This window comes from Amblyraja radiata, chromosome 5 (genome assembly GCF_010909765.2).
Source record: "Amblyraja radiata isolate CabotCenter1 chromosome 5, sAmbRad1.1.pri, whole genome shotgun sequence".
In the NCBI taxonomy this organism is placed as follows: Eukaryota; Metazoa; Chordata; class Chondrichthyes; order Rajiformes; family Rajidae; genus Amblyraja; species Amblyraja radiata.
The window spans coordinates 19,361,422-19,387,755 of record NC_045960.1 but is presented as its reverse complement, the minus strand read 5'-3'; the positions used below and the strand labels follow the sequence as shown (position 1 = coordinate 19,387,755).

Genomic DNA, 26,334 nt, shown 5'->3' with positions numbered 1-26,334 from the left:
CTGGACCGTCACTCTTTTGTGTGGTTGCTTATGGCTGACTAAAAGTGCCTTCTCATTGCCTCTGATGATTTTCGTGTTCTCCATGTATAACGACAAATGTCTTACTATACAGAGACGATCTTCTGTTGTGTAAGACCTAAATTCTATATTGAGGCTTGCTGATCCCTGTCTGTTCTGCTTTACTAATTCATAAATATGAAACGTAATATTTTCAGATGAAGAAGTCATGTTGTCCAGTCTTAATTTATGTAATGACTGTACCCTTTGTGCCGTGACCAATGCCATTAGCATGACTGTTTTTAATGTCAGTCTATGTAGGGACAGAGCTGTTGCTGGAGACCAATTCCTGAGCATCTTCAGGACAATACTCACATCCCATATTTGGGAGTACCTGGTTCTTGGGGGATTGGTATTAAAAATTCCCCTCATATGTTTTGTTACCAGTGGGTGAGTCCCAACAGAGTGACGCTCTGTTCCTTGCCATAGATAAGTTGATAGGGCACTTCTGGCGCAGTTGATGGCACTGGAACTGAGCCCCTCATCATAATGGAGGCCTGCCAGGTATTCCAGAACAGACGGGATGTTCATATCTCTGTAGGTGATGCTGTTTTTGTGACAATACATCTCCCACTTCCTGATATAGACCAGATACTGTTTTTTGGTGGACTGTCTGTGGGCCGCCGAAATCATGTTCACTGTTCGGTCCGTCAGTCCCAGCTGTAGTAGTGGTATTTTTAAACTCTACAAATTAATAAATTCAAATAGTTATGGCATGGGTGGCTATCCCTTGTTACGGGATGAACCAATAAGTCTGGTCTATTCGGGATGGTGATACATGGTTCTAATACCATGTTCAGTATCACTGGGAACCATGGTTGTGTAGGCCAATCGGGTACTACCAAAATGCAGTCTTGCTGTATTTTCCTTAATACCCGACTGATGAGGCAGAAAGGAGGGAATGCATAAATAAACAATTTCCCCCCAATGCAGCGAAAATGCATCTGTCGCCGCTGCCCCAGGGTCTGGTTCCCACAAAACATAGTTTGATAACTGGTGATTAAGCCTGGATGCGAATAGATCGATATCTGGTGTTCCATATCGTGCTGTAATATCAGCAAATACTTTTTTATTCAACATCCATTCGGTGTTTTCATTAAATTTGTGTGACCTGGTGTCTGCCACTAAATTTAGTTTACCTGGTAGGTAAGTAGCTGATATCCAAATATCTCTCTGGATACACCACTGCCAAATTGTATTAGCCAGATTGTCACATGATGTCGATTTGTTTCCACCCATGTGGTTGATATATGCTACCACGGTGGTATTGTCAATCTGTAGTCTAACATGCTGGTGATATGACCCAGTACAATATGACTTTAGGCCATAGAATGCACCCAACATTTCCAGGTAGTTTATGCCCAGTGTTAGTAATAATGATGCCTCCTGAGCAGTCCATCTACCTCCACAGCTGGAGATGAAATTGGTGGCACCCCAACCAAGTGCACTGGCATCAGTTTGTAGCAGCATAGAAGGGTTGCTGATAATGATTGGATTGAAACAAAGCCAAATGTTATCTATCCACCATTTTAGTTCCATTATAGCTTTGATTGGTAGCTTCATTGGTCTGTCAAAATGACCAGCATTGATTTTGAGTGCTTGTACTTTTGCTCTCTGTAAATTTTGGTAATGTAAAGGTCCAAATTGTGTGGCTGGAAAAGCAGCCACCATTTTGCCAATTACTTTTGCTACCAATCTGATGGACGGTTTACTGATGTCAATGAGGTTATTACAAGCCTCTATTAAGTCTATAGCCTTTCCCTTTGGCAAAGTCACCGACATGTGAACTGAGTCAATGGTGAACACCAAATAGTCCATAGTAGTGGAAGGCGTTAATTTAGATTTAACTGGATAGATAATAAACCCGTTTTTCAAATAACTGTTTTGTGGCTGTTACAGTTTGTTTGGCCAATTCCAAAGTTTTGCCCAAATAAGTATGTCATCTAGATATGCCATGACTATGTGTTTCCGTTTCCGTAGAAATGCTAGGGCTGGTTTCAAAATTTTTGTGAACAGCCTGGGGGCTGATGTTAACCCATTTGGCAGCGCTCTATACTGTCAGTGCTGTCCCATCCAGTTGAATTTTAAGTAACATCTGTGGTCACCTCGTATAGGCACTGAATAGTAAGCATCTTTTAAATAGATGCTAGCCATGAAGTAACCTTTGGAAATCAATTGTTTAGCAGTAACAAAGGTTTCCATTTTAAAATGAATATATTGTACAAATGTATTCAATTTGGTCAGATCTATGATGATGCGACAACCACCATCTTTTTTGTTTTTGGTAAATATATTGGACACGAATTCTAGCGGTTCGTGTTGGGATTTTTCAATTACACCTTTTTGCGTAAAGCCGCTCCAGTTCAGCATGCGCTTCTGATTTCTCTTTTCCAGAAAGTACGAACATTCGGTTCGGTATATGTTGAACTGGAGGGCTGTACTTGTGTATAAATTCTATTGTATATCCCTGGATACTGCTTAAAATATAAGTATCGGTAGTTAACATACTCCATGCATCCAGAAAAGAGTGTAATCTCCCCCCAACCTCCATGCTCCCTGCAATTTGTAGGGAACCAGACCCACCTACCTCCATAGTTACCAGTGGCAGGTTTACTTCTTTTTGTAAATCCTTCATTGATGTTGAGGCGTTGGTGTCTGGGTTTGTGGTTTGGTTGATGTTGGAGGTTCGCGTATCTTCCAAGAAGGCCGGCCTGGGCCATGGCCTAAAAAAGACTCACGTTTGGTGTACCGGACCTTCGAGCTTTCACCAGTCGGTCTTGATCTACTGGTGGGTGCGCAGGGGTGCTGTCTATGGCCGTAGTGGGTTTTTGATGACGTCCCTTTTATGAGTCCCAGGGTTTTTGCTTCCTCATCGAGCTCCTTGACTTGCTTCGATAGGTTACCTCCAAATAGTAGTATTGGTGGTTTTATGTTTCCAGGTTTGCACAGACCCACGAATTTCGGGTTTAAAGTAGGTCGGATGGCACTCTTCCTGATGCTGTTTATCTCGTATTGAGCGTTGCAAAGCAGTGCCAGTGCATCCTGTTGGTCCTGGGACATGTCCTTCTCATCCACTGTGCGGGTGAATGCTGTTATCCCTGCTGTTAGGAGTTTTAATACCTTTTGGAGTTTGACATCCATGCCTCTAATGGGGCTTTTTCACGGGGCGAGTTGACGCAAGATGTCACCAGAGTGAAGAGGTCGTGGTCCAGCACGAGTCTCGCACGATATAACGGGGGGTAGATAAAGAGTTCCCACGGTACTCGGCATTTCTGTTATTTGTGCGAGTGACTTGTCCGATTCCCGAGCTTTCGCGTTAAATCTTGAATGAACATCGTGAACTACACGTGACACAAATGATGTAACTTTTTTTTTCACACACTATATATATCCTCCCTTGGTTGAATTGGCTCATTTGGAGACATATTTTACTGTGTATGTGGGAGACACAAATGGACTGAGCACAGTACCTCGGTCTTACTGTGTGTGGGAGAGGGGGAGAAAGAGACGTACACTCACAGAGGCAGAGTCTCTCAGCCTGTGTAAGAGGGAGGGAGAGAGAGAGAGAGGCACACACAAGGTGGATGTGAAATCTCACCTGCCTGTTTCAGTGACAGACACCCGCCGCCAGTAAATGAAGACACCCCCATCTGTCTCCCCCTCCTCTCCCTCGACTCCCCCACCTTTCCCTCCCAACTCCAGTCCCGTCCCGACCCCCTGAGAAACTGATTAGAGCAACAATATAGATATAGAAACTGAAACAATATAGAAACTGAATAGCGCAACATGGCAAAAACATCTCTGACACGCTTTACCCCCTTTCTTTGAGATTTTCTGGGAGCCATCTCTGCAAGTGTTCCTGTTAAAAAGATTATCCAACAATGACAATTAGGTGGGACGTCCTCGAAGGACACATGTTCCCTTGTCAATATTTTTACTCACCTTCTGTCCCCTCTGTCCAGCTTCCGGGTTTACCGTTCGCAGGAGTTCCCACGCGCTATATCTCTAAAATCTGAAGTTAGGTAATGTCTAAAGGAACTGCAGACGCTGGTTAATGCTGGTTAATACGCACAGAAGGACACAAAATATTGGTGTAACTCAGCAGGTAAGTCAGATCTGGGAAGAAAAACATAAAAAGCTGGAGTAAGTCAGCGGGTCAGGCAGCATCTCTGGAGAAAAAGAATAGGTGACGATTCGAATCGGAGCCCTTCTTCAGACAGCCTAATCGGAATTGAGTCTGAAGATGTGTCTCGTCCCGAAACATCAGCTTTTTTTCTCCAGAGATGCTGCTTGACTCGCTGAGTTACTCCAGCTTTTTGTGTCTGTCTTCGGTTTAAACCAGCATGTGCAGTTCACTCCTTACACGGGTCTCTGTACAACATTGATTGGTAGCGTTCCGGACCCCTGGACCCGAGGACTCCGACCTGTATCTCTCGAAGAAGTACATGTGAAAAATTTCTCACGGACCATAAAAATGCGTAACCTTTCAGTAAAGTCCCTTTTAAAGTCCCTTTTAAAGATTATAGTTATTTTCTTGAATCTCATTAACATAACTCATGAATAAGTTGATGTCCATATGCGGATGCAAATCTTTATTTTTATTTATTTTTAAAATTCAATCCCACAGAAGATAATTTTTACTCACCTTCTGTCCCCTCTGTCCAGCTTCCGGGTTCACCGTTCGCAGGAGTTCCCACGGTACCCGCAAGAGTTATTACGGATATCGCACTGGCCACTACGTTCATATAATGTTGCAATACTCAACCACAAGTGTACAAGTCAATCTTGGAGAAATTCAAACTTTCTTGAATTTTCTCCCGAGTGACCAAGTTACACGACTACCTGCCGTTAGCGCTACGGTGGTCCACGGTGGTCCACGAATGCCGTACTGTTATCGCACGAGGTTCCCACGATGTTAAACTCCGGTTAACTCTTGCGTCAAGTCGCCCCGTGAAAAGGCCGCTTAACTCCTATTCCAATATGTTTCCATATACAAGTATTGACTACTGGAACATTCAGGGATATACAGTTGCCCGGTGCCAGGTGTCTTGACGTGGTGTCCAATACAGCCTGTTCTTGTAGCTGGTTAAAGGACATATAATCTATACTGGCAGCTAGCTTTTGCTCCAGGTTTTGGCCAGTCTGGTCTGGCTGTATGAAGTTGGACACCATGTCCAGTAGATTCTCACGTTCCTGCATCCCCTGCACACTTGATTTCTCTTCTGCAAACCCCTCTTCAGGATCAGCCTAGTACTGACCCCCAGTGCTCCCCTCTGATGAGGGAGAAGCACTGTGCAGCCCTACAAGAGGTGCTGCTGTGGGTTTTACATAGAGCCCACAGTGACTCGACTCCATCTCCCGGAGCCTGTCACGTTGGAGCAAATGCTCCACACACCGCTCCATCCGGCTCCAGCGCTCACGGTCGCTGGCCGCGCGCGGCTGCTCAAAGTCGGACTCATCTGAGTCCACGACTTTGTTAGTTTTCTGTTTTGCCTTACCGCCCGGCCGCGGAGTGGATCTGGCCGGTGCGGAGGCGACATCGGGCACAGCTGATCCCATTATCGGTGATTCAAGTGCCGCTGGCCGCTGCTGGCTGCCCGCTACTCCGCGGTCCTCCCCCACCAGCTTTGTCGCAGCCCTCTTTGCTTTCTTTGACTTGTCCATGCTCCCCACCTGTAAATCGGTATGGGAAACACAAAAAAAACGCAGAGTAACTCTTACCTGCAGGTTCCGGCTTTTAAACTGCCGCTGCGGGGGAACGTCGTTCCACCCCGCCTGACATTTCGCAATGCGTGTAGCGATATGATACGCATGCATCCTGGCGGGGTTCTTCTTCACGTAGTCACTCACGTGACTCCGAAGTAAAATGCACAGTCTTTTGCCCAAATAGGGGAATCGAGAACCAGAGGGCAAAGGTTTAAGGTGAGGGGGGAAAGATTTAATAGGAATTTAATGGAATTGAATACATTTTATTAGCCAAGTATGTATACATACAAGGAATTTGCCTTGATGCTTTGCTCGCAAGTAACACACGATATACAGTAGACAATTAAAAATAAAACATTATAATTTAAACATGTGAAGAATTAAATAAAATGCCAGAGCACAAGGAGGATACAGACTTTTGGCTGCTGAGCAGAGCTACTGCTCGTGGAAAAAAACTGTTTTTATGTCTGGCTGTGGTGGCTTTGACAGTCTGGAGTCGCCTCAAAGAGTTTGTGGTCAGAGATGATCTTACCCGCTCGCTTCCTGGCCTTGCAGTGTACAGTTCAACGATGGGATGGGATGGGATGTGAAGGTTGCAGCCAACAACCTTCTCAGCTGATGGAATGATGCGCTGCAGCCTCCGGATGTCGTGCTTGGTGGCTGAGCCAAACCAGACCATGATGGAGAAGGAGAGGACAGACTCTATGATGGCAGTATAAAACTGGACCATCATTGCCTGTGGCAGATTGTGTTTTCTCAGCTGCCGCAGGAAGTACTTCCTCTGTTGGGCCTTTTGGACTGTGGTGGCCCCCCATTTAAGGTCCCTGGAGATGATGGTTCCAAGAACTTAAACAACTCCACAGATGTGAACGTGGTATTGTTGATGGTGAGTGGGGGGAGGGAAGGGGGCGCTCTCCTAAAGTCGACAATCAATTCCACTGATGCAACGTTTTTTACACAAAAGGTGGTAGATATATGGAACAAGCTGCCAGAGGAGGTGGTTGATGCAGATACTACAACGTTTTACGAAATATTTTGGACAGGTACATGGATAGGACAGGTTTAGAGCAATATGGGCCAAATACAGGCAGGTGGGACAAGTGTAGATGGGGCATTTTGGTCGGTGTGGGAAAGTTGGGCCAAGGGGCCTGTTTCCATGCTGTAGGACTCTATCAATCCAGTCAAGGCGGCTTAAACGTCATGTTGGAAGAAGCAGCTCAGTAATTATATGAGGCATTGGTTTGAATCGCAAGATACAGCTGGCTGGAGCGAAGATAAGATTGTGGATGTTGGAATATACGTTGGAGTTCAGAAGAACTGATCATAACAGAAGCAGAAACAGAACAGAAAGAGAAGACCATAAATAGGAGCACCCGAGGTGAGAGAAGGCTCGCAGAGAGCACTGCGGCCTATAGTTTAGTTTATAATTTTGAGATACAGTGCGGAAACAGGCTCTTCGGCCCACTGAATCCGTGCCGACCAGCGATCGCCCCTCACACTCGCACTATCCTACACACCAGGGACAATTTACAAGTTACAGGACCCAATTAACCTACAAACCTGCACGTCTTGTGGGAGGAAACGGTGCACCCGGAGAAAGCCCACGTGGTCACATGAGAGAACATGCTAACGCCGTACAGACAGCACCCATAGTCAGGATCGAACCCGAGTCACTGGCGCTGTAAAGCAGCAACTCTACCGCTGCGCCACCATACTGCCCTGAATTGTTGAATTGTCTTCATGACATAGTTTCCTCAGATAACATAAACAATTTCACGACAAGTGAATAAATAATAACAATTTGATTGCTAATTGGGTGCCTTATTTAATTGTTGTACCATTAGTCAGTCATGCTGAGGGCTCTGTTAAAAATGTATTTGTGGACTGGTGGACATCAGCATACCAGCACTCAGCCAGCTCTCTCAAGCCATAGGTCAGAGGGTCATAGAGTTATACAGCATGGAAACACCCTCTTCTGCCCAACCTGCCCTCGCCAAACAACATGTCCCATCTACACTGGTCCCATCTGCCTGCATTTGGCCCATAATCCTATAAGTGTACCTGTCCAAAGGTTTTTTTAAGCATTGCGATAGTCCCTACCTCAACTACCTCCTCTGACAGCTAATTCTACACACCCACCACCCTTTATGTAGAAAGGTTACCCCTTGGGTTTCTATCAAATCTTATTCCCCTCAACTAAACCTATGTCCTCTGGTTCTTGATTCCCCGACTCCAGGCAAAAGACTCTGTGCATTTACCCGATCTATTCCTCTCATGATTTTGTACACCTCTATATGACCATGCCTCATCCTCCAGCATTCCAAGGAATAAAGTCCTAGCCTACTCAACCTCTCCCTATAGCTCAGGCGCTCGTGTCCCGGCAACATCCTCGTTAATCTCCTTGCACCCTTTCCAGCTTTGCAATATCTTTCCTATAACATGGTGACCAAAACATGTAGCATAATTTCATGTCAGAGGAGTAGATTTAGGCCATTCGGCCCATCTAGCCTACTCTGCCATTCAATTGTACAATCAAAGATAATATGTTGAAAATCATTTACATCAGGCATGTTGTAGACATTTGTGCTGAAACACTCCATTCAACATCTTTACTGTCACTAGTGGAAATAGATGCACACTTATGAATTTAGAAGAGTATTTCTCTTTTCATAAACTTTAAAATTTTCAACAAAACTTTTCAACAAAACTGCTGCAATGTTTGAAAAGGGTTGCGTGAAAAGTGTTGCAGATCACACAATGCCCCTCACATTTCACTTTAGCTGAATATCTGTGTGCAGGAGAGATAGGATAATTTATAAGAGCAGAGACCAATGTACAACTTACAGTCTTTGCAAATGTTTTATCGATGAAAGATACTACATGAGGACCAGCACAACTGTTTGTCTCAAGAGGGAAGCAAGCCCTCCAACTGTTTGGTGATATTTGGAAACAGCTTTCATTAATTCAGCTCTAACATTACAGCACTTCTGCATAAAGGTCAGTCAGGCCTATTGCATCTCAAGCTCATACAGAAACCTTCACACATACTCTGAGTGATCTTTATGGGTCTTTAAGGGGGGGGGGGGTGAGTTGGACATAGGGATGAGGTGTGGATTTAATTAAGATATATGGCCTTTTCAGAGGGGGGGGGGGGAGGGGCAGGGGGAAATCTAGAACAATCTCGGAGCAAGTCACCTGAAATTGTCATGATGCAAAGCACTGCATTCATTGGACGGCACGGTGGAGCAGCAGTAGAGTTGCTGCCTCACAGCGCCAGAGACCCGGGTTCAATCCTAACTACGAGTGCAGTCTTCACAGAGTTTGTACGATCTCCCCGTGACCGCGTGGGATTTCTCCGGGATCTTCGGTTTCCTCCCACTGTCCAAAGGTGTACAGGTTTGTAGGTTAATTGGCTTCGGTTTAATTGTAAATATAAAATGGTCCCAAGGGTAGGATAGTGCAGCTGATAGTGCTAGTGTGCGGGGATGTGCGGACTCGGTGGGCCGAAGGACCTGTTTCCGCGCTGTATCTCCTAACTAAACTAAACAATCATTGTTATGTAAGGTTTGTTATATTAACTGTGAGCAGTGTCAGCATTCTGCACAGTAGGTGATCGAAAACAATCTGCACCCCTTACTCAGCATAACAGAAGTAGTTGCCTCCAATACTATTTTCCGCATGTTGACTCAATATCAATAGATTTTTCGATATAGTGCAATTAGAGCTGCCCGTGGCCACAAAACGGTGCTGAGGATGGGAAACTACCAGAAACGAAAGTCATAAAAGATACATAAAACTGTATTTGAATGACTGCTCAGATGTATACTAGTTGCATTAAAAGTTCATGGCTTTGAATATGAGTCGTAGAACATAGAAGATAAACACAAAATGCTGGAGTAACTCAGCAGGACAGGCAGCGTCTCTGGAGAGAAGCAATGGGTGACATCTGGATTATTCAGCCTGAAGAAGGGTCTCGACCATTCCTTCTCTCCAGAGATGCTGCCTGTCCCGCTGAGTTATCCCAGCATTTCTGTCTATCTTTGGCTTAAACCAGTATCTGCCGTTCCCTCCTACACGTACAATAGTCCAGCATGGGAACGGGCCGTTTGGCCCACAATGATTGTGCCATGATGCCGTTAAACCGCTTGTTCGTGATCCATATCCATCTAGTCTCTGCACTTCCATGCGCCTATCTGACAGCCTCTTGAATGGCACTATCGTATCTGCCTCCACCCCCATCTCTGGCAATGCGTTCCAGGCCTCCAACACAAACTGTATAAAAACTAAAACTTGCCCCGCACATTTTTCCCCCTCTCACCCTATAGCTAAGACTTCTAGTGTTGAACATTTCCACTCTGGGGAATAGATTCTGACTGTCTACCCTATCCATGCTTCTGATAATTTTATCTACATCCATCAACCTCTGACATTCCAGAGAAAACAATCCAAGTTCATCCAAAAATAGACAAAATGCTGGAGTAACTCAGCAGGACAAGCAGCAGGTTGAGACCCTTCTACAGACCAGTTTATCCAACCTCTCCAATCCAGTTAAAAGCATGTACAGAGTTGAAGCACGTGATATAGAATGGGAGACTTGGAAGAATCTTAAGGTCATCATTAAATTAGAGGAGAACCTTTATGGGCCTGTCCAACTTATGCAACTTTTTCGGCGACTGCCGGCAACCGTCATAGGTCGTTGCAGGTCACCGAAAATTTTCAACATGTTGAAAATTCAGTGGTGACCAGAACAAGGCACGATTCTTTGGGCGACTACTCACAACCATACAGGCTTCACCCCGTGACATGTCGCCAGTGTGTCGCCTGAATGGTTGTGAGTAGTCTCCTCAGTCACCCAAAGAGTCGTAGCGTCTTTCTGGTCGCCGCTGAATTTTCAACATGTTGTAATTTCTCAGCGACCTGCAACGACCCATGACGGGTACCGGCAGTCGCCGGAAAAGTCGCATAAGTGGGACAGGCCCATTAGGTTGAATGTCAAATTATCTTGCACGCTAGGGAGTTGTGCTAAACCTCAAACCCATTTTAAAGAGCAGCACGGTGGCGCAGCGGTAGAGCTGCTGCCTTACAGCACTAGAAACCTGGGTTCGATCCTGACTACGGGTGCTGTCTGTACGAAGTTTGTACGTTCTCCCTGTGACTGCTTGGTTTTCTCCGGGTGCTCGGCTTTCTTTTCCAAAGACATGCAGGTTTGTAGGTTAGTTGGCTTTTGTAAATTGTCCCTAGTGTGTAGGATAATGCTTGTGTACGGGTGATCATTGGTCAGCGGTAGGTGAAAGGGCATGTTTCTACGTTGTATAATCCCTAAACTGAGCTATTGTGAATCAGCCTCAGCGGGTCAGGGATTGGAGACAGGGTAAAACCAGGTTTTACCACGTCCCCAATCCCTGTCGTGTCGTTTGGTTGTGTAAATGTGCATGCACGAGATGTTTCGATGGGAACATTTCACCTGGTGGCCAAGTATTACTTTCAAAACAATCTCTTTTATTACAGATTGGCAAACTTTGGAGGCATATGTCCGAGGATAGGCTCTCGACCCGAAGAAGGGTCTTGACCCGAAACGTCACCCATTCCTTCTCTCCAGAGATGCTCTCTGACCCGCAGAGTTACTCCAGTATTTTGTGTCTACCTTTGGTTTAAACCAGCATCTGCAGTTACTTCCTGCACACTCTTACATAAAAAGCAGCCATCACTTTTTATACCACGCCTTATCTACATTTCCCCTCCCCTGGATGTAGATTTTATATATTTTATAAAATGTAGATTTTATACCACCCCTGTGAGATAGGGCTCTTAAAGATAGCGGAGTCAAGGGATACGGGGAGAAGGCATGATCAGGGTACTGATTGGGGATGATCAGTCATGATCACAGTGAATGGCGGTAATGGCTCGAAGGGCCGAATGGCCTACTCCTGCACCTATTGTCTATTGTCTATTGAAGTATTGGACTGGTTGTTTGGCAATATCTAGGCATGGGCATTTTATTTGCAACTGGTACCTGAGACTGGTCAAATCCAGTTTCAACCAGGTTTCAGTGAGGCCCCTCACCCAGGGTTGAGGATCATCTTACAACTTGGCTGAACAGATAAATCTATTTACTACCTCACTGACATAAGTTCCCTTCACCATGTTGGCCTCTTTTGCCTTCACGTTTCCCCAGTATGTATGCTCTTGGTTTTAACAGATTTCAAACTACTCATCTTCCTTATAATTTTCAGAATGTCCTACACCATCACCTGCTCTGTTTTAACCTAGTTTCATTTTGTCTACTTTGTCGTACCAACTCACCCCTATCCGCAACTCTAGCTTGGAGACTGTAACCAACTCCACTCCTCACCTGGTTCTGGGGAAGGGAGCAGTGGCCACAAAAACCTTCACTACTTTCTTTAGACTGTAGACTTTAGAGATACAACGTGTAAACAGACCCTTCAGCCCATTGAGTCCTTGACGACCAGAGATCACCCCGTACACAAGCACTATCCTACACACTCGGTCAATTCTTCATGTATTATCTTTCTGCTATTTGGTTAGCATGCCACAAAAGTTTTTTCACTGTACCGCGGTGCACATGACAATAAGCCAAACTTAATTAACCTGCAAACCCCACGTCTTTGTAATGAGGGAGGAAACCGGAGCACCCGTAGAAAACCCACATGGTCAAGGGGAGAACGTACAAACTCTGTACAGACAGCACCCGTAGTCAGGATCGAACCGGGTTCTCTGGTGCTGTAAGGCAGCAACTCTATCGCTGCACCACCATGCCGCTCAACAACAGCTGTGCCAAGGAAGCTGCGCATGATAATGTTTTTCAGCCTGTTACATTCTCAGAAGCTGCGGTGACGGTAGGGAATGGGTAGAAGACCAGACGCCTCGCATCAGACTGAGTGGGCTCACAGCCTGACGTCGAGGCTCATTTACCCAGCCGTTTTTAACTGCAATGACCTCGCTTTGGCAAGCAACAGGTACCAGACAAACCACTGGCCAGCAATGTTGCTTCTAGCGACAATTCCTACAGCTGTGTCCACCATCGATTTTCTGGCACCCTTGGTTACAGAGCCTTGCCATATTATCTGTTTTGCCGGACCAACAGAGGTCACGGTCTTGGGAAGGGGGGGAGGGGGAAGCAAAGATACTGGCCCGCAAAGTCGGCCGCGGAAGTCGGCTATGGGAACAAATCTGGTGGAGTTCCAGCGCTCCAGCCAAAGGGCGGAAAATTTGTACACGCTGATCGGCTGCTGAAGTCCCAATGAGGTCCGGATCAGCCACCTCACCCGGCCAAGACACCACATTTTCAGGGGGACTTTCGTAGGGGGGGGGGGGGGGGGGAATTTTGTCGGGATGAAATGGGGGACCGGACCACCAGTTGCCGGAAAATCACTGGTGGACCTATATTGTGTAACTCAAACTAGAATCACAGATGAAAATGGCAGGTCAGTACCTGAGTATCGGATCTTGAATCCCCTTTTGCTCGTCGCATGATCTGTTGACCAACGTAAATGCACTTGCCTTCCTGTGCTGGTGAAGTTCATTTTCCCTGTGTGATTTCCACTCAGAACAACCAGCACTCGGTTTTGACCTGTCGGCCCTGTTAGATACATCACAAGAAGAAATGATTTTTAGTTTAGTTTATTTTCGAGATACGGTGCTGAAACAGGCCTTTCAGCCCACCGAGTATACATCAACAAACGACCCCCATACACTAGCACTATCCTACACACTAGGGACAATTTACAATTTTTACTGAAGCCAATTAATCTACAAACCTGTATGTCTTTGGAATGTGGGAGGAAACCTGAACACCAGGGAAATCCCATTTGTGGTCCAAGTCAATAGCTACTGAGCAGAGCAACACCAGTAGAAAGACTGGTAAAGAAGGAATGTAATAAGCTTGCCTTCTTTGGTTGGAGCATGCAACATAAGTGTCAGGACATCATGTTGTAATTTTCTAAACTTTGGTTAGGATGCACCAAAAGTACTGCGTACCGTTCTAACTAACCCATTACAAGAAGGATGTGATGGATCTGAAGAGGGTGCAGAAGATGTTTACCAGGATGATGCTTGGATTGGAGGATGTTAGCTATATACTTTAGAATTTATAGATAGAGTGCGGAAACAGGCCCTTCATCCCAGTGAGTCCATGCCATCCAGCGATCACTCCGTACACTAACCTAAACACACCAGGGCCAATTTTACAACTTAATTAAGAAGAAGCCAATTAACCTACAAACCTGTACATCTTTAGAGCAAGGGAGGAAACCGGAGCACCCGGAAAAAACCCACGCTGTCACGGGGCGAATGTACAAACTCTGTACAGACAGCACCTGTGGTCAGGATCGACCATGGGTCTCTGGCACTGCGCCACTGTGCCGCCCCAAAGTTGACCAAATTTGGATTGTTTTCTGTGGAACATCGCAGGTGGAGGGGAGACTTGATAGAAGTACATATGACTATGAGAGGCAAAGATAGGGTGGACAGTCCAAACCCTTTTTCCCAGTCTGAGCATACAGTAGCGTTAACGTCACAGTAGGAAGGTTTAAAGGAGATGTGAGGAGCAAGTTCTTTACACAAATAGTGGTGGGTGCCTGCTATGCATTGCCAAGTGGAAGCAAATATGTTAGTGGCATTTAAGTAACATTAAGAAAGGCACATGAATATTGTGTGTGTATATATATATTCAATGGTATATGGACACACTGATCTGTTGCGTATTTATTTATGCCTGCAATATTCTGTTGTGCTGAAGCAAAGCAAGCATTTCATTGTCCTATCTGGGACACATGACAATAAACTCTCTTGAATCTTGAGGAATATGGATCACGTGAAACAGAATTAAAGGGCGCTCTTTTAGAAAGGAGGTCAGGAGGAACTGTTTTAGTCAGAGGGTAGTTAATCTGTGGAACTCATTGCCACAGAGGGCTGCGGAGGCTATGTCAGTGGCTACTTTTAAGGCAGAGATGGACAAATTCTTCATTAGAACGGTGTCAAGGGTTATGGGGAGAAGGCAGGAAAGTGGGATTAGGAGGCAGAGATCAGCCGTGATTGAATGGCGAAGTAGACTCGATGGGCCGAATGGCCTAATTCTACTCCTATAACTTGTGAATTTGTGCTTAGATAGTTGGGGATGAGTTTAACTTGGCATCATGTTTGGCACAGACAATGTGGACTCTATTCCCGTGCTGCACTGTTCTAAGCTTAGTGTTCCATGTAACCAAGTCGAGGTGACAGTCCACATTTTGCACAGATCAACACAATGGGGATATCCTGGGGAGTGTTTTCCTAAACTATACATGCAAAGAGTGTGATGCCTGTTTCTAGTCGATGCTCATCCCACTTTTCATTACTCTGGCATTATAATTAATTACACAACAGGCTCAGAATGTGTACAGGCATATTGGATGAGATTGCAAACAACATTTCATAAAAGGAGATGCCGCATCTGTAAAGTAATGTCAATATTTTGCCACTGTTCAAAGTATTGGTTTAGTTTAATACATTTTTCATTTTTCATGCCCAGTGTTGGTTCAGTTTAATACATTTTTCATTAAATCATCCATTGATAATAAGTATTTATACATCTTATCGTACCATCAAATATGCTCAGCTCATCGAACTGTTTCTCGCTTTGAAACATGTCCACATATAGAGAAATAGTGTAGCGAGGTTCCACTCTGATCGTCCAGGAGCACGTTTGGAAGTTGGGATAATTTACAGGATATCCTGGACTTAATATCACTCCTGATGAGCTTCTGTGAACTTCATTCACAGGGCACTGTGCTGCAATCATAGAATGCAGGCGGAGATATGATTATTTACAAAGTACACAGGGTAAATACAAAAAGTATTTGCAGAAGCCCACAGGTATATATTTTATCTGACATCATGTTGAGTTTGAAGCTAGGCACAAAGTGCTGGAGTAATGGACCTGTCCCACTTAGGTGATTTTTAGGCGACTGTCATAGTTGTAGCAGGTTGCCGAAAAAAGGGCGATTGGACTAATGGGCCTATCCTACTTAGGCGATTTTTTAGGCGACTGCCGGCGAATACGACAATGGAATTCACCGGCGTCAGCACCGGCGACAACCTACGTCACCTGGCGCCGACCTACGACATCCTGGCGACAACCTACTTTAATCTGGCGACAACCTACGACAGCACCTACGTCAAGCTACGCTCATTGGCATCAAACACATGGCCGCCACTGTCGGCAAAATTTTTTCAAGATGTTGAAAATCCAGCGGCGAGCAGAAAGACGCTACGACTCTTTGGGCGACTGAGGAGACTACTCATGACCATACAGCGGCGACACCCCGGCGACCAGCGGCGACCATGTGGCGACAGCCCAGTCGCATGCAGTCGCCTAAAGAATTGCCTAAGTGGGACAGGCCCATAACTCAGCGGGCCAGGCGGCATCTCTGGAGATTAGGAGACGTTTTGGCGCCAGGATCTTCTTCAGACTTTTCGGGTCCTGACCTGAAACGCCACCCATCCTTTTACACCAGACATGCTGCCTGACCTGTTAACTTACTCCAGCACTTTGTGTCTATCTTCAGTGTAACCAGCATCTGCTGTTCCTTTCTAATGTGTTCACTGGTTTCAGGAATGACTGGACCAAGATTTCATCTGTAACTGTGGGGTTCTACATTTCAGGTGTAAAATGAGCAGAACGCTCTCCTCAAAGTAAAGCAGTTTCCTATTTTCTTCTCAATTTTCTGAATCACAGCTTGTCTGACACAAATTCCTGGGCATTAACATCTTGGAAAACCTGTCCTTGGGGCATAGATGAGTATTAGATATAATCTTTAGATATATATAGATCTAGTAAATATCTAATATATTTAGATATAGACACAAAATGCTGGAGTATCTCAGCCGGACAGGCAGAATCTCTGGAGAGAAGGAATGGGTGACGTTTCGGGTTGAGACTTCTTCAGACCTGAAGATGGTCTCACGAAGGGTCTCAACCCGAAATATTACCTATTCCTTCTCTCTCGAGATGTTGCCTGTCCCGTTGAGCTACACCAGCATTTTGTGTCTATCTTCGATTAAAATGAGCATCTGCAGGTCCTTCCTACACATTTATATAGATATAGTATTAGTATTGACGAACATTACATCATAGATGTAATAACGAAGATGGCACGCTAGCATTGTTGCTTTGTCAGATGTTTGAAGAGATTCAACATCTATAATCAGACTTTACTAGACTGCACCTTGCACATAAAGCCATTCCCTTTATCCAGTATCTGTAGACTGTGGACGGCTCGATTGTAATCTTGTATAGTCTTTCCGCTGACTGGATAGCACGCAACAAAAAACGCTTTACACTTTTTTCCAAAAACAAATCATTACAAGTGACAATAAACTAAACCAAACTTAACCAAACTAAACTAAACTAATGTCACCGAATATTCCAACAAATGAATACAGATGTTCTGTAGAAAGCAGAAACAAAGAACAGCTGATGCTGGTTTATATCAAAGTTAGACACTGGAGTAAGTCAGGGGGACAGGCAGCATCTCTGGAGAACATGGACAGGTATCTTATGGGTTGGATCCCTTCTTCAGACTGAAAGATAGAGGTGGGGAAAAAACTGGAGGTGAGAGAAGGCCAGAACAAATCAGGGCCGGCAACAGATGACCTCAGGAAACGTGGAGTGCAGGATGGCCCATTGTTAGCTGGGTGATAGCTAGAGGGATACAAGGATGTGAACAGGGGAACTGGGAGGACGATTAGGGTCTGGAATAGTCAAAGAAGGGTCCCGACCTGAAATATCACCCATCCTTTTATTCAGAGATGCTGCGCAACCCGCTGAGTTAATCCAGCACTTTGTGTTTATCTTCGGTAGTAAACACCCTGAATGGATGCACCATGGCCGAGTTTTAATGCACAGGATGCAAGAGGCTACAGAATGTGTTGCGATCAACCCGGTCCATCATAGGCACAGCCCTCGCCAACATCCACATGAGGTGCTGACTCAAGGCGGTGGAATCCATCATCCCCACCATCCAAGCTGGGCACTTGTCCTACTGCTACCAGTGGGCAGGAGGTACAGAAACATGATGATGCAAGCCACCAGGCTCAGGAATAGCTATTTCCAACGGCTATCAGGTTCTAGAACCAACACACACAAACCTAATCTAACCTCAACAATGGAACATTACAGACCCTTTCAAACTCCCATTAACTTGTTTTTCTAATCGTGTTTGCACAAATGTCTCGGGTTCTATTTGGCATCTTTTTTTTACAACGCATGATTGACTTAAGTTTTTGTGTAGATAAACACAGAGTGCTGGAGTAACTCATGCTTTATTTGGAAACATTGCAGATCACATCCGAAGGAATTATCGGTTCTATTTTAACCATCTTGGGGAAAGTATTCACCAGCTGCATATGGAGCTGAAACAAAGAAATGCAGATGCTCGATTATACCAAAGATAGATACAAAGTGCTGGAGTAACCTAGTGGGCCAAGTAGCAGTGTTAGAGAAAAAGAATGGGTGACGTTTCAGATCAGAACCCTTCGTCAGTCTGTTATGTAGGTGGGAGGCAACTGGAGGTAGATGAAGGCCAGAACAGATCAGGACTGGCAACAGATAGCCAAGGAAGGGTGGAGCCCATAATGCCCCATTGTGGGCTGGGGAAGAGGTGATAACAAAGGAAGACAAGGATGTTTTTGTGCCTTTTAAAAGACATATGTACTTGCAATGCTTATGCAAACAAGATTTTCGTTGCACTTGTGAATATGGCAATACAGTCGACATGACCTGTCTATACGGTTTCTGATCTGTTTCTCACGTGCTTTGACTTGCATTAAAGATTAGTTCAGTTGAGTTTAGTTTATTGTCACGTGTACCGAGGTACAGTGAAAAGCTTTTGTTTGCTGCTATCCAGTCAGCTGAAAGACAATACACGATGTTCTCAACTCGCCAGCCTGCCCTGTTAACCCCTTCTGCTTGAGATGATAATCTGCAGCTGACTATGGAAGGAGATTTGCCGCTTCACCTGTCATCATTACTTACCTTCACAAGACGGAGGAATGCCTTCAAACTGCAGCTGTGTTAACAGTCTGCAAGTCATGAGTTCACTGCCGACAAGTGTATATCCCGGGGGACAATGGTACTTTACAACATCACCTTGTAAAAGAACACACTTCCATTTAATTTTTGTTTTAATAAAATACAGATTAACATACAGATGTTATTCATAACCCTTTCAGAATCCCTCCCAATCGAACCCGGGTCACTGGCGCTGGGAGGCAGCAACTCTACCGCTGAACCACTGTTCTCAACTATGTAACACAAGGTGGTGCTGTGGAGTGGTTATTGGGGTGAATGACTTGACGTCAACTTGACGATACTGGTTTTCAGAAAATGGACACTGGAGTAACTCAACAGGTCATAGAGTCACAGTGATACAGTGTGGAAACGGGCCCTTCAGCTCAACTTGCCCACACCGGCCAACATGTCCCAGCTACACGAGTCCCACTTGCCTACGCTTGTTCCATATCCCTCCAAACCTGTCCTATCCATGTTCCTGTCCAACTGTTTCTAAAACGCTAGGATAGTCCCAGCCTCATATACCTCTTCTGGCAGCTTGTTCCATACACACACCACCCTTTGTGTGAAAAAGTTACCCCTCGGATTCCTATTAAATCTTTTCCCTTTCACCTTGAACCCATCTCCTCTGGTCCTCGATTACCCGAATCTGGGCAAGAGACTCTGCATCTATCAAATCTATTCCTCTCATGATTTTGTACACCTCTATAAGATCACCCCTCATCCTCCTGCGCTCAATGGAATAGAGACCCAGCCTACTCAACCTCTCCCTCTAGCTCACACCCTCTAGTCCTGGCAACATCCTCGTCAATCTTTTCTAAACCCTTTCAACCTTCACAATATCTTTCCTATAATATGGTGCCCAGAACTGAACACAATATTCTAAATGCGGTCTCACCAACATCTTATACAACTGCAACATGACCTCTCAACTTCTATGCTCAATACTCTGACTGATGAAGGCCAAAGTGCCAAAGGCTTTTTGACCACCTTATCTACCTGCGACTCGACCTTCAAGAAACCATGCACCTGTACTCCTAGATTCCTCTGCTCTACAACACTACCCAGAGTCCTACCATTTACTGTGTCGTTCCTGTCCTTGTTTGACATCCCAAAATGCAACCTCACATTTCTCTGTATTAAATCCCATCAACCATTCCTCCGCCCACCCGGCCAATCGATCCATATCCTGCTGCAATCTTTCACAACCATCTTCACAACCTGCAAAACCACTCACTTTTGTATCAGGCAGCATCTCTAGAGAAAATGGACAGGTGATGTTTTCGGCTTCAGACTGATTGTGGGGGGAGGGGGGAAAAGGAAAGCTGAGAGAGAGGAGAGACAGATCAGAATGTGGACACAGGTGAGGGGGTGGTATCAAAATGTATCAAAACATTTAAGAAATCTGTTCCATGAAGCAAAGGTAGGTGAATACATTGGGGTTACCAGAGCAAATCATAAGTGGATCTTGGGTTCGGAGGGCTATGTGGTGGACATATTGAATGCATTTAATTTCATTTTAATTTTGTTTTGCTCACTTTGACAATGAAGATCAGAATAAGATAAAATCTTGCATAATGACTATGATTCTCAACATGATAAATATCTGCAAATCCTGTGAATCAATAATGAATGCTTGAACTTGCCTATTTCATAGTCTTCATCCTCAGACAATACTGTGGCCAAAGGAACGACAGGTGGTGGTTGACACTTCTTGAGCCAGTAGGCTGGAAAACAGATGCAGTTTCAATTGGTCATTAGAACTGCTTAAAATATACACATTACCAATGCATGTTTTTTTTATTCTGACAATAAAGCCTCTGGAAAGGTCATTTTAAAATGACCTGTGATTCATCCATTCACTTGTATTTTGCTTTATTTTCCGGTCATTAGGACGGGGTCGATAATTAACTAATAAACAATGAATAAACATGTCGATTTTTGCACAGCCTCAGGACATCTGAAGGCACTTTGCAGTACTTTTGTTGTTTTGTTGGATTAAAGGGAAACATGACAGCTAATTTGATCGAGGTCTTAAGACTGTGGAGATATAGCATGGAAACTAGACCTTCAGCATATAAGGGACCTGCACTCTTGCATGTCTTCAGCAGAAAGGGCCTGGAGAATCCTGAAATGATTCTCGGCCCGAAATGTCACCCATTCCTTCTCCCCATAGATGCTGCCTGCCCCTCTGAGTTACTCCAGCATTTTGTGATCTAACTAAAACAATTCCTGTTTCTGCTGAAGCAATTCAAGTTGGGAGGGCCAAGCTGAAGATGGGGAATCCAACTTGCCATAAGGCTCCCAAGGCAAACTAACTTGATAGGCTCTGCTCAAATATAGCATGGCGGTAAAACAAAAATAAGTATTTTTCAGGAAGGTTTGCATCTCCAGGAACTCTCTGGAACTGACTCCATATGTTAAAATCTTCACCTTTTACAGATTCAACAAAATAACACTCGGGATAAACTTCCTCTGATCCTTAGAATTTAAAAAAGTATTGCTCCTTTACCTCCATTTCAGTTGATGTACAGGAAAATCGAATCTAAATCTAATCATGATGCCAGATTAGCCTAATCTGCCTGCTCATGATCTATATCCCTCCAGTTCCTGCATATCCGTGTGCCTGTCTAATGCCCCAATGCTATATTCCCCCACCACCACCCCAGTCAGCACGTTCCAGGCACCCACCACCTTCAGTCTAAACAAAACTTGCCCCGCCAATCTCCTTTACATTTTACCCCTCTCAACTTAATGCTGTGCCCTCGAGTCTTTAACATTTCCACCCTGGGGAAAAGGTTCTGACTGTCCACCCTGTCTATGCCTCGCATGAGTTTAAATCTTTCTCTCGTGTCTCCACTCTTTGCACTTTCAAAAAGTAATGATAAAGCATGCCAGGCTTTTCCTGGCCACTTGACATTTCAAGTCGAAGACCTTACATCAGAAATGTTCCATTGAGCGTTAATGGCCAAGGGACATTAATTCTGTTTTTCCCCGGCACAAAATCTGCCTGACTAATATTCTCTGCTTTTATTTCAGATTTTCTTACATTTGCAGTTTTTCACCCTTTTTTCCTTTGAGAATCCAAACATTGACAGACATGGACTGCACGATTGATGGCTGCATTTTAATACAGCAGTTGAGCCACTACATCGGGCAATGAAGCAAAGAGCAAATATGATTACCTTTGATAAATTTGCAATGTTAAAAATTAATCTCACTTCCTCCTCAACTTAAAAAGGATTTTATCAATTTCATTCATGTCAGCTGTGTTCAGTTGATATCATTCCCTTTCACAGTCACAGGTTCCAGGATCAAGCAACACCGCAGAGATTTGTACACAGAACTCTACTGTAATGGTGGCGTCAGACTGAGAAAAGGCGGCAGCCTCGCCAATCCGATCTTAAACCGAGGAAGTCTGACGAAGGGTCTCGACATGAATCGTCACCCATCCTTTTTCTCCAGAGATGCTGCCTGACCTGCAGAGTTACGCCAGCACTTTGTGTCTATCTTTGGCATAATCAGCGTCTGCAGTTCTTTGTTTCTGCTTTTTACAGGGAAACTATATAAGTTTGTTAGACTGTTCAGTGACATTAGTTTAGTTTAGTGTCACGTGTACCGAGGTATAGCAACCCAGCACTTTGTACCTATCTTTGGTAACAGTCCGTCTGTTTTTTCGTCTTTTTTTGTTATTTTTAGTGTGTTTTAAGTTTGCGTAAATGTTCTCTGGTTTGCTTTATATGGGGGTGGGGGAGGGGGTCGGGTGAAACTTTTTTTCGGTCTCTTATCTTGCTGGAGATGCGATTGTTTTCCAGGTCGTATCAATGGTGGCTCTGCGGCCTAACATCATCGAGCTGGAGGCCTCGCTCGGGATTGACTTTGAGCTCCACCATGTGACGTGGACTTACCACCTGCTTGGTATCGCTCCAACCCGGGAGAGACCGAGTCGGGAGCTCCAGAAGCCGCACGACGTTCGAGCAGCCCCGACCCGGGGTCAGGCCACTAAGCGCGGTGGAGCATAGATTCCCCCCTGATGCAGGAGCTGATCGCCCCAACAAGGAGGCACGCCGCCGGCTACGTGAATAAGATTGTCCCGTCAATGGAAGGTTCGAGGCCCCCGACCGCAGGAGGACAAAGAAGGGAAGAGATTGAACTTTTTTTTTTACCTTCCATCACAGTGGAGGAGTCACTGTGGTGGATGTTTATGGTAAAATGTATTTGTGTGTTCTGTTGCTTTTTATTGGTATGACAGTATGGCAAATGAAATTCCTCGTATGTTGCAAAACATAGTTGGCTAATAAATTATTATTGTATTGTATTGTATTGTATAAACCAGCGTCTGCAGTTTTTTGTTTCTGCTTTTTACAGTGTTTCTGTATAAGTTTGTTTGAGTATTTGGTGATATTAGTTTAGTTTAGTTTGGTTTACGATACATGTGCTGTACCTTGGTACAGCTCGGTACACGTCTAAGTCAATTTGATGTGACAAATAAAATTGACTTTGACTTGGATGTGTACCGAGGTGCAGCACTCCAGCACTTTGTGTCTATCTTTGGTATAAAGCAGTATCTGCAGATCCTTTCCACACAGACTTGTCCATTTACCGCAGGTGGATACAAATGACCTCGTTTTAAAGACATTTTCCTCAAGTGTACAGGACAATATTTATTCCCCATTTAACATTTGTGAAACCCAATTATTTGATCATTATCACGGGTGAGTTTATCGAGCACAATTGGCTGTATAATTTTCTACAATGCAATGGAGGAAATAACTCAAGTGTACCATGTAAAGCAGCATTAGTAGCATCTCCAGCCTCATTAGGAACATGAGAATGATCTGTTGTGCTGCATACCCTCACAGTGTGCCTTTGACCACTGGGGCTGAGAGACTTACTTTCTTTGAGACTTACTTTACTTTAGAGATACAGCAAGGAAACAGGCCCTTAGGCCTACTGAGTCCACGCCAATCAGTGATCACCCCGTACACTAACACTATCCTACACACTCGGGACATTTTACAATTTTACCAAAGTCAATTAGACTACAAACCTGTACGTCTTTGTAGTGATGGAGGAAACCAGAGCACCTGGAGAAATCCCACATGGTTACAGACAGAACGTGCAAACTCCGCACTGATAGTACCCGTAGTCAGGATCGAACTTGGGTCTCTGGTGCTGCAAGGCAGCAACTCTACTGCTGCACCAATATGCTACCTAACACTTGCCTAACTAAATAGGCCCAATGGTGGTGAGGTAAATAATTAAAAATAAATTAGCTGGCATTCCTTTTTGCTTGATAATGGCTCTATATCTTGCAGTGTTAATTATTGTTAGTGTATGAATACTATAGACAATAGACAATAGGTGCAGGAGTAGGCCTTTCGGCCCTTTGAGCCAGCATCGCCATTCAATGTGATCACAGCTGATCATCCCCAATCAGTACCCCATTCCTGCCTTCTCCCCATATCCCCTGACTCCGCTATTTTTAAGAGCCCTATCTAGCTCTCTCTTGAAAGCATCCAAAGAACCTGCCTCCACCACCCTCTGAGGCAGAGAATTCCACAGACTCACCACTCTCTGTGAGAAAAAGTGTTTCCTCGTCTCCGTTTTAAATGGCTTACTCCTTATTCTTAAACTGTGGCCCCTGGTTCTGGACTCCCCCAACATCGGGAACATGTTTCCTGCCTCTAGTGTGTCCAAACCCTTAACAATCTTATATGTTTCAATGAGATCACCTCTCATCCTTCTAAACTCCATAGTGTACAAGCCCAGCTGCTCCATTCTCTTTGATTTTGTGGTACAATGAGCCTGCACGTGATCTAAACCTCTCCATTTCCTGCACATCTTTGTGATATATGGGGCTTTCCAAAATCTAATTAACAAAGACAAAAATGATGTAAGATCCATTGAAATTATTAGAACCTGACAGGTGTCTCATGAAGTTATGGTTCTGTACTACAGCTAATTTGTATGGCTTCTCTTGGAGAAGCTGGGAGATCCAGCACTGGAAAGTTCATTCATAGAGTCATAGAATCACACAGCATTGAAATAGAACCTTCGGCCCAACTTGCCTATGCTGCCCACGATGCCCCATTTGTCAGTGTTTGGCCCATGTCATTGGGCAAAAGGTATAGAAGTGTGAAAGCACACACCTCTGGGTTCAGGGACAGTTTCTTCCCAGCTGTTATCAGGCAATTGAACCATCCAACCGCAAGTAGAGAGCAGTCCTGAACTGCTGCCTACTGTACCTCATTGGTGGCCCTTGGGCTATCTTTGATTGGACTTTACTAGTTTTATCTTACACTAAACATTATTCACATTATTCCTTTTATCCTGTATCTGTATCCAAACATCCATTTAAATGTTGTTCATGTGCTTTTTAAGACAAAATAATACAATATGCACATATCAAATTACATCTCTATCTAATCTGTATTTTCAACCAAAATATGGTTATTGGATATGACTTCTTTCATATTGTCTTTTGGTGATAGTATCAATTCAATTAGTTGTCTTCAATAGTACTAAACCCAATCTCTACTCCTGGTCTAAAATAACAATAAACAATTTTTGAAAGTGATCTTCTTGGAGAGATGAAGGGCTTGATGAAAAATACTTCAAGGAATAATTGACATGACCTTACATTAATGCAGAGAATTTCAGAAATATTTTCTAGTTCAAAGGGTTTCTAATTTTCATCTTGCTAAAGAATGATTCAATATGCACCAAATACCCCATACGACATCAGATCATATGGAACTTATGGTCAATATTCAATGAAGACTCACAGCAACAAGTACCACAACCTCTCCCACAACCAGAGAGCAGTGCTAAACTACTATCTACCTCTTTGGTGACCCTCGGACTATCCTTGATCAGACTTTGCTGGCTTTACCTTGCACTAAACGTTGATTTATCCTGTATCTGCGCACTGTAAATGCTCATGTATTGTAATCATGTATTGTCTTTCTGCTGACTGGTTAGCACGCAACAAAAGCTTTTCACTGTACCTCGTGACAATAAACTAAACGAAACACCTTGTGACAATAAACTACACTAAACTAAGTATTTACGTCATTATGCAGTAAAGCCAATTTGTGCTGAGCTGAAGCATATATATATATATATATCTGGCATCAGCTCAGTCACACAGCATGGAAACAGGCCCTTCGGCCCAACTTGCCCATGCTGACAAAGATGCCCTGTCTACACTTGTCCCACCTGCCTACATTTGACCCATATCCCTCTTACTCTCTCTAATCCATGTATCTATCCAAAAGTATTTTATATGTTGTTACAGTACTTGCCTCAACTACCTCCCCTGGCATCTTGTTCCATACACCCACTACTTTCTGTATGAAAAAAACTCCCTCAGTTTCCCATTCCTATCTTGATTCCCCTATTCTCGGTAAAAGACTATGCATTCACACCTATCTATCTCCCTCATAATTTCACACATCTCTATAAGATCACCCCTCATCCACCTGCAATCCAAGGAATAA

General features: G+C 44.3%; 1 protein-coding gene across 1 annotated transcript in view; it reads right to left on the bottom strand.

Moving 5' to 3' along the window:
* The window catches only part of csmd1 (CUB and Sushi multiple domains 1), a 501,649-nt gene that overhangs the window by 190,872 nt on the left and 284,443 nt on the right, over positions 1-26,334 (bottom strand). The window contains exons 34-37 of the mRNA XM_033020497.1: positions 20,479-20,559; positions 18,797-18,910; positions 15,364-15,552; positions 13,217-13,363 (exon numbers count right to left, since the gene is read on the bottom strand). Coding sequence (XP_032876388.1) covers positions 13,217-13,363; positions 15,364-15,552; positions 18,797-18,910; positions 20,479-20,559 — 531 coding nt within the window. The remainder of the gene's footprint in view (positions 1-13,216; positions 13,364-15,363; positions 15,553-18,796; positions 18,911-20,478; positions 20,560-26,334) is intronic.